This window comes from Palaemon carinicauda, chromosome 36, assembly GCF_036898095.1.
Source record: "Palaemon carinicauda isolate YSFRI2023 chromosome 36, ASM3689809v2, whole genome shotgun sequence".
Classification (NCBI taxonomy): domain Eukaryota; kingdom Metazoa; phylum Arthropoda; class Malacostraca; order Decapoda; family Palaemonidae; genus Palaemon; species Palaemon carinicauda.
In genome coordinates, this window is record NC_090760.1 from 23,157,229 (window position 1) to 23,176,422 (window position 19,194).

A 19,194-nucleotide genomic window follows, 5' to 3' on the forward strand; every position below is an offset into this window, starting at 1 on the left:
CCAGTTGGGACATCTGATCATGCTTTGATTTCATTAGTAGTGAAGACTGAGCAACCTGTCCCTGATGTATCTTACTCATGTAAGATTTATATGAAATCTCAAGCAGACTGGAATGGGATTTTGCATGATCTTTTAGGCTTGAATTGGTCACAATTGCATAGTAGTGTTGTTCCTGTAGTCTCTTTGAATAAGAATCTAGTCAGCATAATTGATAGGCATATCCCTTCTCGTGTACTAAGGTACCGAGTGAAGGACAAGCCATGGTTCAATGATGATTGTAGATGTGCTTGTTTGGAGAAGCAGGAGGTCTATCATCTTTGGAAGGGTAAGAGATACAATTAGACCTGGAATAACTTTACCCAGCTTAGAGCTTTTGCTCAGAGAGTTTATGCTTCAACTGAAAGAGAATACAATTTAACCATAAAAGAAACCCTTTCTGGTACAACCCAGGAGCCTAAGTGGTGGACTACCCTTAAATCTGCACACTTTGGTGTAGATGCAACAGTTCCTCCTTTTCTTAAACCAGATGGTTGTCACTCACTGTCCAAATGTTCTGTTACTGAGGGAAAAGTACCGTAGTCACTCAACTGACCATCTCTTCTTGGTTGGCGTTCAGATCTATTGTTTTCATTTATAGAACTGTTGTTTAATAGTCCCTCTTGTTCTGGTACTCCAGTGCCATCAGTTCCTCCTGGAAAAATCATTTCTTCTTTGGGCCCCATATAATGATGTATACACCCAAGTTATCCTCTTGAATTGTGATCATCACATTTTGTTTTTCTTCCGGAATGCTTATTTTTTAGTCTTTATATATATTTTCTTTTCACTCGAACTGTTGCATAAGAAATCCCACTAAGCTTGCCACCACTTTTGTAATGTAGCCTTGTGGTAGTAGCAGCTAAGATATAAAAATGTGAAAAGTGTAGATAATAACAGAGATTAATCTGTTTCTTTTCAATCAGTTCGTTTAATTAGACAAAGAAAATATTCACAAGATTACTGAGCCCATTATTTGAATATCCACTTTAGTGTTGAAATTCACTAGAAATTTTTAGTCACAATTTACCAAGTTGAACAGAAATAATTAAATCTTCCAAGTGCTCATTCTGCCTAAATAAAATATTACTAAGTTAATTATTCTTTTAGGGGTCTGGCAACGGAGAGGGACACAGGAGGGTTTTAAAATGTTATTAAGTTAAGACTACATTGCAAGTAATGAATAATCGATAAGGCCAGGATTGGCTTATTCCTCAAGTTGGGCATTGGTGTGGATGGGTACCATGGATATCCACTTGTGTTAAGGAGGGGTGGCTGTCCTAGTTTTAACGGCCACAGTTACTACTTACGCCACTGCGTCCTCTCCGCCTCTGGCCCTGTGGGAAAGAGATTTGACTCGACATTGTGACAGATCATCAAAAGTGGATGCCAACCGATACAATGCTTAGCTAATGCTGATTGAGCAACTCTGAGCATTGAGGTCACAAAGCAACATCGTTGTGGCTGCAGTTGTCTCAGTGTTACAATGTTATTTATTTTCTTTACCCAAATTATCTAATCTAACTTAGAGAGAGAGAGAGAGAGAGAGAGAGAGAGAGAGAGAGAGAGAGAGAGAGAGAGAGAGAGCGAGAGCGAGAGCGAGCGAGAGAGAGAGAGAGAGAGAGAGATTTTTTTTCTACATGAAATTTAGAGTTAACACTTACATGACATATACCGCATAGAATGTCATTAAATGAAAGTATGACAGAAGGCTAACTTTTACTCATGAAAACGATAGACAGTACTTATATGAAATATATATCTAAGACAAGAAAATTATATTTTTGGTGGAAATGATAGTTGAGAAAATAGGGAAGAGAGAGAGAGAGAGAGAGAGAGAGAGCGAGCGAGAGAGAGCGAGAGCGAGCGAGAGAGAGAGAGAGAGAGAGAGATTTTTTTTCTACATGAAATTTAGAGTTAACACTTACATGACATATACCGCATAGAATGTCATTAAATGAAAGTATGACAGAAGGCTAACTTTTACTCATGAAAATATATATGAAATATATATATCTAAGACAAGAAAATTATATTTTTGGTGGAAATGATAGTTGAGAAAATAGGGAAGAGAGAGAGAGAGAGAGAGAGAGAGAGCGCGAGCGAGAGAGAGCGAGAGCGAGCGAGAGAGAGAGAGAGAGAGAGAGAGAGAGATTTTTTTTCTACTTGAAATTTAGAGTTAACACTTACATGACATATACCGCATAGAATGTCATTAAATGAAAGTATGACAGAAGGCTAACTTTTACTCATGAAAACGATAGACAGTACTTATATGAAATATATATCTAAGACAAGAAAATTATATTTTTGGTGGAAATGATAGTTGAGAAAATAGGGAATAAAATAAGAAAAAATAAATCTTGTTGTGTGTCATCATTTTTAAATATTTAACTTAGCCGGTGAATATATAGCTGCAACTCTGTTGCTCGACAGACAAAAAATTGTACAAAAAAAACTCGCTAGCGATCGCTATACAGGTTGCGGGTGTGCCCATCAGCGCCAACTGTCGGCCAGATACCAAACTCCATGTAAACAAAGACTCAATTTTCTCTCTGTCGACGTGTCGACAAGACGTACTTTACTCGCTGTTGAAACCTGGAGTTTTTCCCATCATCTTTGGTGAAGTACTATATTCTGGTTTGAGCTTTCGCAGTGCAGGTGTTTTATCTTCATCTTAAATCTTGAACTCGTTTTGGATAGATTTAAATTTTTGGTGACAAAGAGAGTATGGACTTTCTTTGCCTTTTAAATGGCCGACCCTTCCCTTAGACGGAAGTGTGTTTAGGCTTTTAGTAATTATCTTATCACGTTATAAATTAATTATAGATTTTCCTCTTCGATTAACTTTCCATTTATAATAAACATAAAAAATAAATTTTAATGTTTTGTTTATATGCGACCTTTCCTGAGAGTAGGCAGTCCTAACTTGGAAACCGAAGTTAATCAACGTTGAGCCCTTTAAATCGTAAATAGCTTTTAAAGAGCTAAGGATTTAAAACTTTTTAAATGAAATATTTTATGAAAGAATTTCTTTGAATAGTCTTCGTACTGTTTTCAAAGATGAACTAACGTTTAGTTTATTCATGCTACGCAGTTTGCGCTCTATCGTTACGATAGAGAGAGAGTGTATCACGGTTTCACTTTGCAGAAAGAGTAAATCGATTCTGACGTTTTGTTCATTCTTCTTTCAAAGCTTAAATGTTTTAAATTCTATTTTAAAGGAACTTTTTAATTGAAAAACCTTTCAGTTTTTTCCTTTGGTCAAATAACATGTTTTTTGACGAAACGTAATTGGGCTCTTCTCTTAGGTGCGAAATCAAGAGAGAAAGAGAGAGAGATATAGAGACGGAGGGAGAGAGAGGAGAGAAAACGTTCCGTTCAAGCGGGTAACGTTGTTCTCGAGTTACTCTCGTCCCTAGTCTCTGTACGGGGAGAAAGGATAAAACGTTTTTAGTTTTATTCTCGTCCCCAGGCAATGTACGGTGAGAGATTGAAAACGTAGTTTTGAATGAACTAGTGTTTATTCTCTTCCCCAACCACTGAATTTTTTTATCTTAAAAGATGTTTACTGTTTTTTTGCTGGTATTAATGTGCTTGCATTATACGCCTGATTTCGCATTTACTACCTTTTGATGAGGGTAGAATTGCGTGCTTCAGGTAGAAATCAGTAAAAGTTTCGATTTCAGTGAAATAAGTGCAAAACAGAAAATCGTAGTGATTAAGTGATATTGCGCAAAGTGTTACAGTGTTGCGTCCGAGGGTTCGTCTGTTCGTGCCTATCGTTCACCTAGTCCGGGACCTCTTGCAAGCTCCCAAGCCCAGGGGAGAAGTATTGTCGTACGACTTATGGGTTCGAGAGGCCTTGATCAGCGAACAGACGTTTCCCTCTATGGTATCGGGTGTATCTTACCAAGATCTCCCCTACCATAAGGCGAGAGAGACGTTTTTCTCCTCGTCATCCGAAGGCTTTTCGCATAAGAAACCTGTAACAAGGTTTCGAGACCCTTAAGCGAAAGTCAGTCCTTTCAGGACAGGTCCAGCGTCCTGGTTGCAGCCATTAGGACAGCTCTGACCCTATGCAGTCATCGGAAAACTGCTCGCCGCCTAACAAAAGCGTAACACAGACTCCGAGAGTCTTTTTTGTTGGCAAAGTGTTGCGGTCACAGACGTTACCCTCGTCTCTTACCGCAACCATTTCTGTGGATCCTTAATGGGTTGGACGGCAAGGCATGCAGAATATGCTTGCCTCCCTTATGGAAGACTATTCTACCGATTAGTCCGTTGAGTCTAGCCGTTTATCTCATCGATATCCTGGCTTTCAGCCAACCTAACGTTCCTTTGTGCATCCTGTTGACGTTGGCGTAGCTAAGTCACGTCAGTCAGGTTGTTTAGAACCACACTCGATGCGGTCTCGTGTGGATTTTCAGCCACATTTGGACGTTAGGCCACTTGCTGATGCTCCTGTTGACGTTCAGGACATTCGCTAACAATCGGAGTTGACTTGTTTTGACGCTGTGCGTCAACCTCCGCATTCTAGAGTTGTTTTGACTGCTCAGTCTAGGCAGTCAAAGCAGTCTCGAGTGGACGCTGTGCGTCCTCACGCACCTGTTGTTGTTGACAGTTCAGTTGTTGACAGTTCACAGACTGTCAAGCAGTTACATGACGTTGCGTCCTGGTCCGCTACTAATGCACCAGTGTGTGTGGACTCTGCTTGTAAAGCATTGCCACCACGGTAGGTCTCTCCCTTGCTTGAGACTTAGCTTTTATCGGACAAGGTTCCTTTAGATGAGGAAGTTGCTGTTCCCCCTCCTACTGATATTCCCTTGAGGACTCTGTCAGACGGAGAGGAGCCTAAAGCTGCTTAGCCCTCTATGGAATTTAATTAAATCATGCTGATTTTTAAGGATCTTTGTCCGGATCTTTTTGTAACTGCTGCTCCTCGTTCGCCTAAACGTCAGAGCTTACACTAGGCCTAGCTACTTCGAAGCCGTTGTTTATAAGCTAGTGCTCTCTCGCTCTCCTAGAGAGCTTTACGTCTGCTAGGCGACTGGTTTATCACCAGGAGGAGTTTGTGGGATACAGCCTTTGCTTTCCCTTCTTTTAAACTGGTTTATAGAGCGAGAGTCTGATATGACACGAGAGAAGTTCTCGGCTTGGGAGTTCCTGCCTCTGCCCAGATAGACTTCTCAAATCTCGTAGACTCTCCCTGGCGCCTGGCCAGGAGACGCTCCAAGTTTTTTTACAGGTCAACTTCACAGCTGTTTTCGAGCCTTTGAAGTTTTGCTGTACAATTATGTCATGCATAAACAAGGCTTTCAGGGATGGAAAGCGGTACCGCCTCAGTCGCTAACCCCGTCTGTTGCCGCACCTGCTCCCGTAGACCCTAAATGGGCTTTGCTGCAAGACATGCAGTCCAAGCTTGCGTCCTTGATAGAGGACTTTAATGCGGAGAAGGTTGCTGCCGAACCTTCTGGCCAACAACCTTCCACCGGTCGGTTGTGCGTCCTGTTGACGCTGAGGTAACCTTCTCGCGTCTACCAGTTGAGGTGGTTCCTCCACCGATGCGACCCAGTGTGGGTTGCCAGCCGCACGTTGACGTTAAGCGACGCTCGGAGGTGGTTGTTGACGTTCAGGACGTTCAACAACCATCAGAGGTGACTTGTTTTGACGCGGTGCGTCAACCTCAGCAACCCGGTATGGTGTTGACTGCACAACCCAGACGGTCTAGACAGTCTCGGGTGGACGCTGTGCTTCCTCGCGCACCCATGGTTGTTGACAGTTCACAGACTGTGCAGCAATTCCATGACGTTGCGTCCGGCTTCGTCACGCATGCACCAGTGCGACCGGACTCAGCGAGCCAGACGTTACCCACTCCGTTGCCGTTTCCTCATCAGTTTTCGGATGAGGAACTATCTGATGAGGACGTTGCTGAACAACAAGACGATCAGCCCCCAGAATAGATCAAGCCCTGCTATCCATCCAGAAGATGCTGAAGAAGGAACGCTGCTCAGTCAGGCTGTGGATGAGTCTGGTGGGGACGCTATCATCCCTGGAACAGTTTGTATCACTAGGAAGACTACACCTCCGTCCTCTTCAATACCATCTGGCTTTTCACTGGATTTCCGATTTCCGGAAAGATAAAGTCTTGTCTGACTTGGTGGAAGGACAATATCAACCTAAGAGAGGGTCTTCCCCTGGCTGTTCAGACTCCCCACCACGTTCTCTTCTCGGACGCATCGGACTTGGGCTGGGGCGCGACACTGGACGGTCGGGAATGCTCAGGTCTGTGGAACTCGAGTCAGAGGAGCATGCATATCAACTGCAAGGAGCTGTTGGCAGTTCATCTGGCCTTGAAAAGCTTCGAGTATCTCCTTCGAGGCAAAGTGGTGGAAGTAAACTCGGACAACACCACGGCCTTGGCGTATATCTCCAAACAAGGAGGTACCCACTCACTGACGTTGTACGAGATCGCAAGGGACCTGCTCATCTGGTCAAAAGGTCAAGACATCTCCCTAGTAACGAGGTTCATCCAAGGCGACTTGAACGTCATAGCAGATTGTCTCAGTCGGAAAGGGCAAGTAATTCCAACCGAATGGACCCTCCACAAGGATGTGTGCAAGAGACTTTGGGCCACTTGGGGTAAACCATCCATAGATCTCTTTGCAACCTCGCTGACCAAGAGGCTTCCAATCTATTGCTCTCCAGTCCCGGACCCAGCAGCAATACATATAGATGCTTTCCTCCTAGATTGGTCACATCTGGATCTCTACGCATTCCCACCGTTCAAGATTGTCAACAAGGTACTGCAGAAGTTCGCCTCTCACGAAGGGACAAGGTTGACGTTAGTTGCTCCCCTCTGGCCCGCGAGAGAATGGTTCACCGAGATACTTCGATGGTTAGTAGACGTTCCCAGAAGTCTTCCTCTAAGGGTAGACCTTCTACGTCAGCCACACGTAAAGAAGGTACTCCAAAGCCTCCACGCTCTTCGTCTGACTGCCTTCAGACTATCGAAAGACTCTCGAGAGCTAGAGGCTTTTCGAAGGAGGCAGCCAGTGCGATTGCTAGAGCAAGGAGAGCGTCTTCCATTAGAGTCTACCAATCGAAGTGGGAAGTCTTCCGAGACTGGTGCAAGTCAGTTTCTGTATCCTCGACCAGTACCTCTGTAGCTCAAATAGCTGATTTTCTCTTATACCTGAGAAAAGGACGATCCCTTTCAGCTCCCACTATCAAGGGCTACAGAAGCATGTTGGCATCGGTCTTCCGGCATAGAGGCTTAGATCTTTCCAACATAAAGATCTGCAAGACCTCCTTAAGTCTTTTGAGACCACCAAGGAGCGTCGTTTGGCTACCCCTGGATGGAATTTAGACGCGGTACTAAGATTCCTCATGTCAGACAGGTTGGAGCCGTTACAATCAGCCTCCCTGAAAGATCTCACTCTTAAGACTCTTTTCCTGGTATGCTTAGCCTCGGCTAAAAGAGTCAGTGAGATTCATGCCTTCAGCAAGAACATCGGATTTTCGTCGGAAAAAGCCACTTGTTCGCTGCAACTTGGTTTTCTAGCCAAAAATGAGCTGCCTTCTCGGCCTTGGCCTAAATCTTTCGATATTCCCAGCTTATCGGAGATCGTAGGCAATGAACTAGAAAGAGTCTTATGCCCTGTTAGAGCTCTTAAGTTCTATTTAAAGCGTACTAAACCTTTACGAGGCCAATCTGAAGCTTTATGGTGTTCAGTTAAGAAACCATCCTTGCCTATGTCAAAGAATGCTTGGTCAGACTTTATCAGATTGTTAATACGAGAAGCTCATTCACATCTGAGTGAGGAAGACCGAACTTTTCTTAAGGTGAAGACGCACGAAGTTAGAGCTGTAACAACTTCCGTGGCCTTTAAGCAAAATATATCTCTGCAAAGTATAATGGACGCAACCTATTGGAGAAGCAAGTCAGTGTTCGCGTCATTTTACTTGAAAGATGTCCAGTCTCTTTACGAGAACTGCTACACACTGGGACCATTCGTAGCAGCGAGTGCAGTAGTGGGTGAGGGCTCAACCACTACAATTCCCTAATTCCATATCCTTTTAATCTGTCTCTTGAAATGTTGTTTTTTATGGGTTGTCCGGAAGGCTAAGAAGCCTTTCGCATCCTGGTTGATTTGGCGGGTGGTCAAAGTCATTTCTTGAGAGCGCCCAGATTAGGGGTTTGATGAGGTCCTGTTGTATGGGTTGCAGCCCTTGATACTTCAGCTCCTAGGGGTCTGTCAGCATCCTAAGAGGATCGCGAGGCTCCGTAAGGAAGACGTACTTATAAGGCAGAGTAATTGTCTAAGTCGACTTCCTTACCAGGTACCTATTTATTTTGTTTTTGTTATTTTGATAACTTCTAAAATGAAATAAAAACTCTTAGCTCATAAGATTTAAACATATTTAACTGGTCTCTACCCACCACCCTGGGTGTGAATCAGCTATATATTCACCGGCTAAGTTAAATATTTAAAAATGATATTTTAATTATAAAATAAATTTTTGAATATACTTACCCGGTGAATATAAATTAAACGACCCTCCCTTCCTCCCCAATAGATACGCAGTGGGATGAGGAGAAAATTGAGTCTTTGTTTACATGGAGTTTGGTATCTGGCCGACAGTTGGCGCTGATGGGCACACCCGCAACCTGTATAGCGATCGCTAGCGAGTTTTTTTTTGTACAATTTTTTGTCTGTCGAGCAACAGAGTTGCAGCTATATATTCACCGGGTAAGTATATTCAAAAATTTATTTTATAATTAAAATATCATATTTACAGCTATCAGGATTACAAATGTGATAAGTGATACGATATTGAGGGAATTCCTACGATATGTGAAATTCAAGTAAATTATGTAGTAATTCTGAAGTTTATAAAAGAAAATAAGGGAAAGACTTATATGGATTGAGACATTTTCAGGTAGTTATTTAAAGTATGGAGATAATTTGGGGGATTTTAAATATAAGTGTCCTGGAATTAGACTAAACCAAGCTTTCTACAACTTGGATGACTGGTGTTTTTGGTGGCGTTGTGGGTGGGAGTCAGAAGTTGAGTACCAGGGGTAGGAGTGGGAAGAGCGATTCAGCTATGTCTCATTATAGACAATGCTTTCTATGTGATTGGAACACGTGTGCCAACATAAAAATACACTAATGTAGTCCCTTCATAATCATGAGTAAAGACTAGAATACTAAGTGTCTTGAGTTGATGGTGGGGTAAGATGTAAGTATACCCTTTGTGTCTAAGCGGTGAGGTATCAGGGGGTTTAGATCAATGCTTCACGAAGGGAATGTCGCCATTGGCTAAAAAGAGTAGTGTGATTCTACAGGGTAACATTAAAAAACACACTAAAATAGCCTTTACACAATCAGGAAGAAAGGCTATGATCCCAAACTCTGTGTTGGTAGGGTGAAGAAAGGAGACAGAATGGCTAATGTTAAGGAGGGGAAGAACCATTTTAGTGAAATATCCTATGTGTGATATACGATCATGTTCTGTTCTTTTTTGTAGGATATACTGTACAAGGGATTTTAACTTTCATATGGTTTATATTTGTAAATGACGTAATCTGTACATCATTGTGTTGTGTCTACCATGCTTTGATGTTCATCGAACGTCATCATAGCAAAGGGGTTGAGACAGTTTTTCTTCTCTACCTTGTCTCTGCTAAGAGGTCATTGAGTTGCATGGTCTTTTCTACGACGTCCCCCACTCATTGATTGAATGAATATTCACCCAATATTTTTCAATGTGTAAAGCTTTTTCATCTTAGAAAAATTATATTTTGTAAATGTAGCTAACTCTACATGGATGCATATGGTTTTAGAATAGCTTCATGATTACGATTTAAGTAGAAATCTGTTGTTTTAATAGTTTTGATATTCGGCTTTATAAAGTTGTGAAATGAATGAGTTTCATAAGAGGTGTACTAAATGTCTTTTTTCATCAAGTATTTTTGGCATAGACTTGCAGATTTGTTTAGTATTACGTAGGTAATATGCTTTTGGCAACTAATGATAGAGCGGTCACTCAGTATATCATCATAAAGTATTTGAAGAGAGAGGAATCGATGGTTTATATTTGTAGCAATAAAAACTTTTTTTTAAAGATTTTTCCTTCCTAATTTGAATTTATTTCTTGAAAGGCCAGAGAAAACTTAAGAACCCTATTTTTTTTTTCTTTTTATTAAAATGCTAACTTTCACATCTTAAAATTACTTTTGTAGCTTGATATTTCTTAATATGGTGCATACTACTGTACCAATTATCAATTTGGGAGGTAATTATTTCCTTTTAATTATTCTTATTATGCATTTGCTCATCTTTTTAAAGCCCTTAGAATTTATATAAATTTACAGAATACATGTCAGAAGTTGTTTATTTTTCAATATTAAACTTAGCCGGTGATCATATAAGCTGTCAGCTCTGCTGCCCGACAGAAAAACCTAAGGACAAAATATGCCAGCGATCGCTATACAGGTGGGGGTGTACATCAACTGCGCCATCTGTCGAGCAGGTACTCAAGTACTCCATGTCAACACAGAACCAATTTTCTCTCTGTCGTGCCACTGGCAAGACCTACTAAATACGCTGTTACTAACTGGATTTGTTTTCACAACTATTTGGTGAAGTACACTATTCTAGTTTTGAGCTTTCGCTATGCAGGGGTTTTATCTTCATCTCAAAACTTGAACTCGTTTTGGATAGATTTAATTATGGTGACAGAGACTATGGGCTCTCTTTCACTTTTAAATGGCCGACCCTTCCCTTAGACGGAAGTGTGTTTAGGTTTTTAGTTATTTTGCTATAACACGTTATAGATCTATATATTTTATATCTCTCCGCCTTTATTAGGCCTCTTCGATTAACTTTCCATTTATTATAAACATATAAAAATAAATTTTTATGTTTTGTTTATATGCGACCTTTCCTGATAGTAGGCGGTCCTAACTTGGAACCGAAGTTAATCAACGTTGAACCCGTTATATCGTATTTAGCCTTTAAGGAATTTAAAACTTTTTAAATTTAATGTTTTATGAAAGAATTTCTTTGATAGTCTTCGTACTGTTTTCAAAGATGAACTAACGTTTAGTTTTTTTAGACTACGCAGTTGTTGACGTTCAGGACGTTCAACATGCGCTCTATCGTTACGATAGAGAGAGAGTGTATCACGGTTTCACTTTGCAGTAAGAGTAAATCGATTCTGACGTTTCGTTCATTCTTTCTTAACTTAAATGGTTTAAATTCTAAATTAAAGGAACTTTTTATTTGGAAAACCTTTCAGTTTTTTTCCTTTAGCCAAATAACATGTTTTTTTTGACGATATATAATTGGGCTCTTCTCTCAGGTGCGAAATCAAGAGAGAAAGAGAGAGAGAGATAGAGACGGAGGGAGAGAGAGGAGAAAAAACGTTCCGTTCAAGCGGGTAACGTTGTTCTCGTGTTACTCTCCTCCCTAGTCGCTGTACGGGGAAGAAGGTAAAACGTTTCTGGGGTTTTATTCTTGTCCCCAGGCTATGTGCGGTGAGAGTTTGTAAACGTAGTTTATTTGAACTAGTGTTTAGTCTCTTTCCCAGCCACTGAATTCTTTATCTTTATATATGTTTTCTGTTTTTGCTAGTATTAATGAGCTGCATTATACGACTGTTTTCGCAATTACTACCTTTTAATGAAGGGTAGAATTGCGTGTTTCAGGTAGAAATCAGTAAAAGTTTCGATTTCAGTGAAATAAGTGCAAAACAGAAAATCGAAGTGATAAAGTGATATGCGCAAAGTGTTACAGTGTTGCGTCCGAGGGTTCGTCTGTTCGTGCCTGTCGTTCACCTAGTCCGGGACCTCTTGCAAGCTCCCAAGCCCTGGGGAGAAGTAATGTCTAACGACTTATGGGTTCGTCAGGCCTTGATCAACGAACAGACGTTTCCCTCCGTGGTTTCGGGCGTATCTACCCAAGATCGCCCCACCCACACAAAGACGAGAGAGCCCATTTACTTCTCGTCTGCGGAAGAGCTTTCTCGTAAGAAACCATGGACCAAGGTCTCGCAGCTTATTAAGCGCTAGTCGGTCCCTTCCGCGCAAGTCCAACGGCCCAGTTGTAGCCACTGGGTCAGTTTGGACTCGCTGCAGTCTTCCGACGACTGCTCACCTCCTAAGAGAGGCAAAGCGGTACCGCAACAGGCAGTAACACCGTCTGTTGCCGCACCTGCTACTGTAGACCCTAAGTGGTCTTTGCTGCAGACCATGCAGACACAGTTAACATCTTTAATGCAGGAGTATCGTGCGGAGAAGGTTGACGCTGCACCCGTTAGCCTACAACCAACCACGGTTGTGCGTTCAGTTGACGCTGAGGCTACCTTCTCCCGCACTCCGGCTGTGAGAGTTCCACCACCCATGCGCAGTGTACCCTGCCAGCCGCACGTTGACGTTCACAGACGCACGGAACCCTCCGTTGACGTTCGCGAGTTACCACAACAACAGGAGGGTGGAGTTAAGTTGCTTTGTTTTGACGCTGTGCGTCAACCTCCGCATTCTAGAGTTGTTTTGACTGCTCAGTATAGACAGTCAAAGCAGTCTCGAGTGAACACTGTATGTCCTCACGCACCTGATGTGGTTGACAGTTCAGTTGTTGACAGTTCACAGACTGTCAAGCAGTTACATGACGTTGCCTTCTGGTCTGCTACTAATGCACCAGTGCTGTATGTCCTCACGCACCTGTTGTGGTTGACAGTTCAGTTGTTGACAGTTCACAGACTGTCAAGCAGTTACATGACGTTGCCTTCTGGTCTGCTACTAATGCACCAGTGAGAGACTCACTGAGATAACCTAGCTTTTATCGGACAAGGTTCCTGTAGATGAGAAAGTGCTGTTCTCCCTCCTACTGATATTCCTTTGAGGACTCTGTCATTTGGAGAGGAGCCTTAAGCTGCTTAGCCTCCTATGGACTTTAATTAAATCATGATAATTTTTTAAGGATCTTCGTCCGGATCTTGTAACTGCTGCTCCTCGTTCGCCTAAACGTCAGAGCTTACACTAGGCCTAGCTACTTCGAAGCCGTTGTTGTTAAGCTAGTGCTCTCTCGCTCTCCTAGAGAGCGTTACGTTGGCTAGGCGACTGGTTTTTGCACCAGGAGGAGTTTTAGGGATACAGCCTTTGATTTCCCTTCTTTTAAACTGGCTTATAGAGCGAGAGTCTGATAGGACACGAGAGAAGTTCTCGGCTTGGGAGTTCATGCCTCTGCCCAGATAGACTTCTCAATTCTGGTAGACTCGCCCTGGCGCCTAGCCAGGAGACGCTCCAAGTTGTTTACAGGTCAACTTCTCAACGTTTGTCGAGCCTTTGAAGTTTTGCTGTTCTATTATGTCACACATAACAAGGCTTCCAGGGATGGTAAATGGTTCCGCCTCAGTCGCTAACCCCGTCTGTTGCCACACCTGCTCCCGTAGACCCTAATGGGCTTTGCTGCAAGACATGCAGTCCAAGCTTGTGTCCTTGATAGAGGACTTAAATGCGGAGAAGAACCTTCTGGCCAACAACCTTCCAACCGGTTGGTTGTGCGCCCTGTTGACGCTGAGGTATCCTACTCGCGTCTGCCAGTTGAGGTGGTTCCTCCACCGATACGACCCAGTGTGGGTTGCCAGTCGCACGTTGACGTTAAGCGACGCTCGGAGGTGGTTGTTGACGTTCAGTGTGTCACTAGGAAGACGTTCAACAACCAGCAGAGGTGACTTGTTGTGACGCAGTGCGTCAACCTCAGCAACCCGGTAGGGTGTTGACTGCACAACCCAGACAGTCTAGACAGTTCGGGTTGACGCTGTACTTCCTCGCGCACCCATGGTTGTTGACAGTTCACAGACTGTGCAGCAGTGCCATGATATTGCGTCCGGCTCCGTCACGCATCCACCAGTGCGACCGGATTCAGCGAGTCAGGCGTTGCCCACTCCGTTGCCGTTTCCTCATCAGATTCGGATGAGGAACCCTCTGATGAGGACGTTGCTGAACAAGACGATCATCCCTCAGCCCTGCTATCCATCCAGAAGATGCTGAAGAAGGAACGCTGCCCAGTCAGGCTGTGGATGAGTCTGGTAGGGACACTTGTCATCCGTGGATCAATTTGTGTCACTAGGAAGACTACACCTCCGTCCTCTTCTATACCATCTAGCTTTTCACTGGAAAAGGACAAGACGCTAGAAGCGGTCTCGATCCCGGTTTCCGGAAAGATAAAGTCTTGTCTGACTTGGTGAAAGGACTATATCAACCTTAGAGAGGGTCTTCCCCTGACTGTTCAGACTCCCAACCACGTTCTCTTCTCGGACGCATCGGACGTAGGCTGGGGTGCGACATTAGACGGTAGGGAATGCTCGGGATTATGGAACTCGAATCAAAGGACAATGCATTTCAACTGCAAGGAGCTACTGGCAGTACGTCTGACCTGGTAAAGCTTCAGGTCTCTCCTTCAAGGCAAAGTGGTGGAGGTGAACTCGGACAACACCACGGCTTTGGCGTACATCTCCAAGCAAGGAGGGACCTACTCTCTGACATTGTACGAGATCGCAAGGGACCTCCTCACCTGGTCAAAAGGTCTAGACATTTCACTAGTTACGAGGTTCATCCAAGGCAACTGGAATGTCATGGCAGATTGTCTCAGACGGAAGGGACAAATAATTCCAACAGAATGGACCCTCCACAAGGATGTATGCAAGAGACTTTGGGCCACCTGGGGCCAGCCAACCATAGATCTCTTCGCAACCTCGATGACCAAGAGGCTCCCAATATTTTGCTCACCAATCCCGGACCCAGCAGCAGTTCATATAGATGCCTTTCTACTAGATTGGTCACATCTAGATCTATATGCATTCCCTCCGTTCAAGATTGTCAACAAGGTACTGCAGAAGTTCGCCTCTCACGAAGGGACAAGGTTGACGCTAGTTGCTTCCCTCTGGCCCGCGGGAGAATGGCTCACCGAGGTACTTCGATGGCTAGTAGACGTTCCCAGAACACTTCCCCTAAGGGTGGACCTTCTACGTCAGCCACGCGTAAAGAAGGTACACCAAGGCCTCCACGCTCTTCGTCTGACTGCCTTCAGCCTATCAAAAGACTCTCGAGAGCTAGAGGCTTTTCGAAGGAGGCAGCCAGAGCGATTGCTAGAGCAAGGAGAACATCCACCCTTAGAGTCTACCAATCGAAGTGGGAAATCTTCCGAAACTGGTGCAAGTCAGTATCCGTATCCTCGACCAGTACCTCTGTAACTCGAATAGCTGACTTTCTCTTATATTTGAGGAAAGAACGATCTCTTTCAGCTCCCACTATCAAGGGTTACAGAAGCATGTTGGCATCAGTCCTCCGTCACAGAGGCTTAGATCTTTCCAACAATAAAGATCTACAGGACCTCCTTAAGTCTTTTGAGACCACGAAGGAGCGTCGTTTGGTTACACCTGGTTGGAATTTAGACGTGGTACTAAGATTCCTTATGTCAGACAGGTTCGAACCGCTACAATCAGCCTCCCTGAAAGATCTCACCTTAAAGACTCTTTTCCTGATATGCTTAGCCACAGCTAAAAGAGTCAGTGAGATTCATGCCTTCAGCAAGAACATCGGATTCTCATCCGAAACGGCTACATTTTCTACAACTTGGTTTTCTAGCCAAACACGAGCTGCCTTCTCGGCCTTGACCAATATCGTTCGATATTCCAAACTTATCGTATGGTTGGAAATGAACTAGAAAGAGTCTTATGTCCTGTAAGAGCTCTTAAGTTCTATTTAAAACCTTTACGAGGCCCGTCTGAAGCTTTATGGTGTTCAGTTAAGAATCCATCTTTGCCTATGTCAAAGAATGCTTTATCCTATTTTATCAGACTGTTAATACGAGAAGCTCATTCCCATCTGAATGAGGAAGACCAAGCTTTGCTGAAGGTAAGGACACACGAAGTTAGAGCTGTCGCAACTTCCGTGGCCTTTAAACAAAATATATCTCTGCAAAGTATAATCGACGCAACCTATTGGAAAAGCAAATCAGTGTTCGCGTCTTTTTATCTTAAGAATGTCCAGTCTCTTTACGAGAACTGCTACACTCTGGGACCATTCGTAGTAACGAGTGCAGTAGTGGGTGAGGGCTCAACCACTACAATTCCCTAATTCCATAACCTTTTTAATCTTTCTCTTGAAATGTTTTATTATTGTTTTTGGGTTGTCCGGAAGGCTAAGAAGCCTTTCGCATCCTACTTGATTTGGCGGGTGGTCAAAGTCATTTCTTGAGAAGCGCCTAGATCAGAGGTTTTGATGAGGTCCTTTAGTATGGGTTGCAACCCTTCATACTTCAGCTCCTAGGAGTCGCTCAGCATCCTATGAGGATCGCGAGGCTCAGTAAGGAAGACGTACTTAAAAAGGCAGAGTAATTGTTCAAGTCGACTTCCTTACCAGGTACTTATTTATTTTATGTTTGTTATTTTGAATAACTGCTAAAATGAAATACAAAATACTTAGCTCATAATAATGTCAACATGTAATGCTGGTCTCTACCCACCCCCCTGGGTGTGAATCAGCTTATATGATCACCGGCTAAGTTTAATATTGAAAAATGTTATTTTTATTAATAAAATAAATTTTTGAATATACTTACCCGGTGATCATATATTACAGGACCCTCCCTTCCTCCCCAATAGAGACCCAGTGGGCCGAGGAGAAAATTGGTTCTGTGTTGACATGGAGTACTTGAGTACCTGCTCGACAGATGGCGCAGTTGATGTACACCCCCACCTGTATAGCGATCGCTGGCGTATTTTGTCCTTAGGTTTTTCTGTCGGGCAGCAGAGCTGACAGCTTATATGATCACCGGGTAAGTATATTCAAAAATTTATTTTATTAATAAAAATAACATTTTTAAGAGTTTTATTTGAATGGTATAGTGCACTGTTTCTTGATTGTGCTCCAATTTTCTTCATGTTTAATCTATATTCTATAGAAATATTTCTCCTCTTTTTAGGTTTAAATCACATCGTGAAGAAGATTAACTACTATTGCATTTGCTGTGATCAGAAGTTCTTTGCCAACATAAATTTTGTGAAACCCCATTGTCGCTCATACAACCATTACTCAAATATGGTTGATTTTATTACAGAAATTGAGGTAAGTTCCTATGCTATGTGATATCAAGTAGAGTATACAAATATTCTTTATTTCTAATTCCTAACAGTACACCAAAAAACTTTTTATCATTATCTATTTTAACATATGTTTTGTTTAATTATGCTTAATGGCGTAATGTCAGTGGTTCCTTTTTTTATACAGTAGAGCCTGTCAGTAGTACTTTTATTATCAATAAATCCTTTAGATAAGAACCTTCAACTGGAGAAAATTACGATGATTTGAATAGTTTATTGTGCTTTAATAAAACATATGTACTTTTGTTTTAAATTTCAGGTGTTGTTCTGATCACGGTACCTAAAATACTTATATTGATACAATACACCAGAAATTTAAAACAAAAGTATATTAATGTTTTATTAAAGCACAATTAACTATTCAAATCATCGTAATTTTCTAGAATGCAATAATGCTTCCAAACGAAATCGAATATTGAGAGAGAGAGATATTTTGATTTTCATGTGATATATAACAACGGCTATAAATGAACTGAACGGAAAATGTGACGATATATTTAATAGGTTAAGAAATTCTCTAAACAATACGCATTGTTATTTGTATGTGCGCATAATCAGAATACAGTAGTGTGACCTTGAGGTCAGTTGATGACTACCAAAAGTAAAACAAATGTAATTGTTGGTTATTGAAATGCTCCCAAAATTGAAAAAATAGAATACAAACATGCTTTAATAAATCAGAATTAAGCATAATAATGTTTAAAGAAATTTGACGACTAAATTATGAAATACTGTATGAAGGTTTAAAATGAACTACCAGTACACTCACTCACACACACAAAGAGAAAACCTATTCGTATTATAACATAATAATGGCTATAAAACAGATTTTGAGCAAAGCGGAAAATCTATTTTTGGGCGAGAGTGCCATGTCGTCTTGTTGGAAGGGTTCCTTTAGGTAGCCTTCTAATGGATATTTGCTACAGTGATACTCCCAGAGAAATGAACCGAAGGTCTCCAGGATTCTAACTCCTGGCGCGAGTATCCAATAAACGATATCGCATAATATTAGGGGACGTATTTTTAGATACGACACATAGCAATCTTCACCCCGAATAGATTTAACTCTTTGATGTAAGGGGGAAGAGTGGCGAAAGAAGGGGTGCCGATCTGGGTACCCGGTAGACCTCCTTCCCTATTACTACTAGGACGCCATTCCTTTTCTAGTCGTTAAGCAGAAATGGCTGCAAATAGAGTAATTTTGGGAGGGGTCAGCAAAAGGGTGGGTCCATCAGGACAACATGGCACTCTCACCCAATAATAGGTTTTTAGCTTTGCTCAAAATCCGTTTTTTGGGCTCAGGCCATGTTGTCCTGATGGAAGCATTCTAGAGAATTAACTTGAAATTACTGTAGCTGTGGGTTTGTGTATGTGCCTTCTACCTTGAATGGATTTCCTTATCTGGTCTGCTAGACCTGTATATGAAATTCCAATTGACTGTCATTTCCACTAAGCCTGGAACTGGTTTAGTGCTTCCTGCCCCCGGCAGGGAAAGTCTCGACATCGACAATAAGGATTCAAGGTTTGAATTTCCATAGGACCGGAAGGTAAAACTTTAGAGATTACCTATCACTTACCTTGGAAATCTGTATCTTGATTTCAAGTTCTGGGCCCTTCTAGGGCTTAATCAAAACTCTAGCATGTTTTATTTGTCTGTATCTGAGATAGCAGTAATAAGATGCAAATACATTTAGTATTTTTACTTTGCAACTAGATTATCAAATGTAGTTACAACAGAGTATGAATCTGATCCAGCATTAAAACACATCAGGGTCCATATTTTCTCTTGTAGAAAAATATATGTAATTTCATTATTGGAATAATGCCACTCAGTAGAGATGTGAAACCGAATCTGTCTGACTTGTACAGATTTTGGGAATGCATAAACACTGTGACGCAAACGTTCACTCGGCACTGGTGTTATTGGTCAGATATGCACCTATATGGAACAGTGTGTTAATCATCGTTGTGATTTGCACTAGA

General features: G+C 42.2%; 1 protein-coding gene across 1 annotated transcript in view; it reads left to right on the plus strand.

The window, feature by feature from the left end:
* LOC137628397 (zinc finger protein on ecdysone puffs-like) overlaps window positions 1-19,194 on the plus strand; it is a 92,250-nt gene that overhangs the window by 58,833 nt on the left and 14,223 nt on the right. The window contains exon 11 of the mRNA XM_068359547.1: window positions 17,034-17,176. Within this exon, the coding sequence (XP_068215648.1) occupies window positions 17,034-17,176 (143 nt within the window). The remainder of the gene's footprint in view (window positions 1-17,033; window positions 17,177-19,194) is intronic.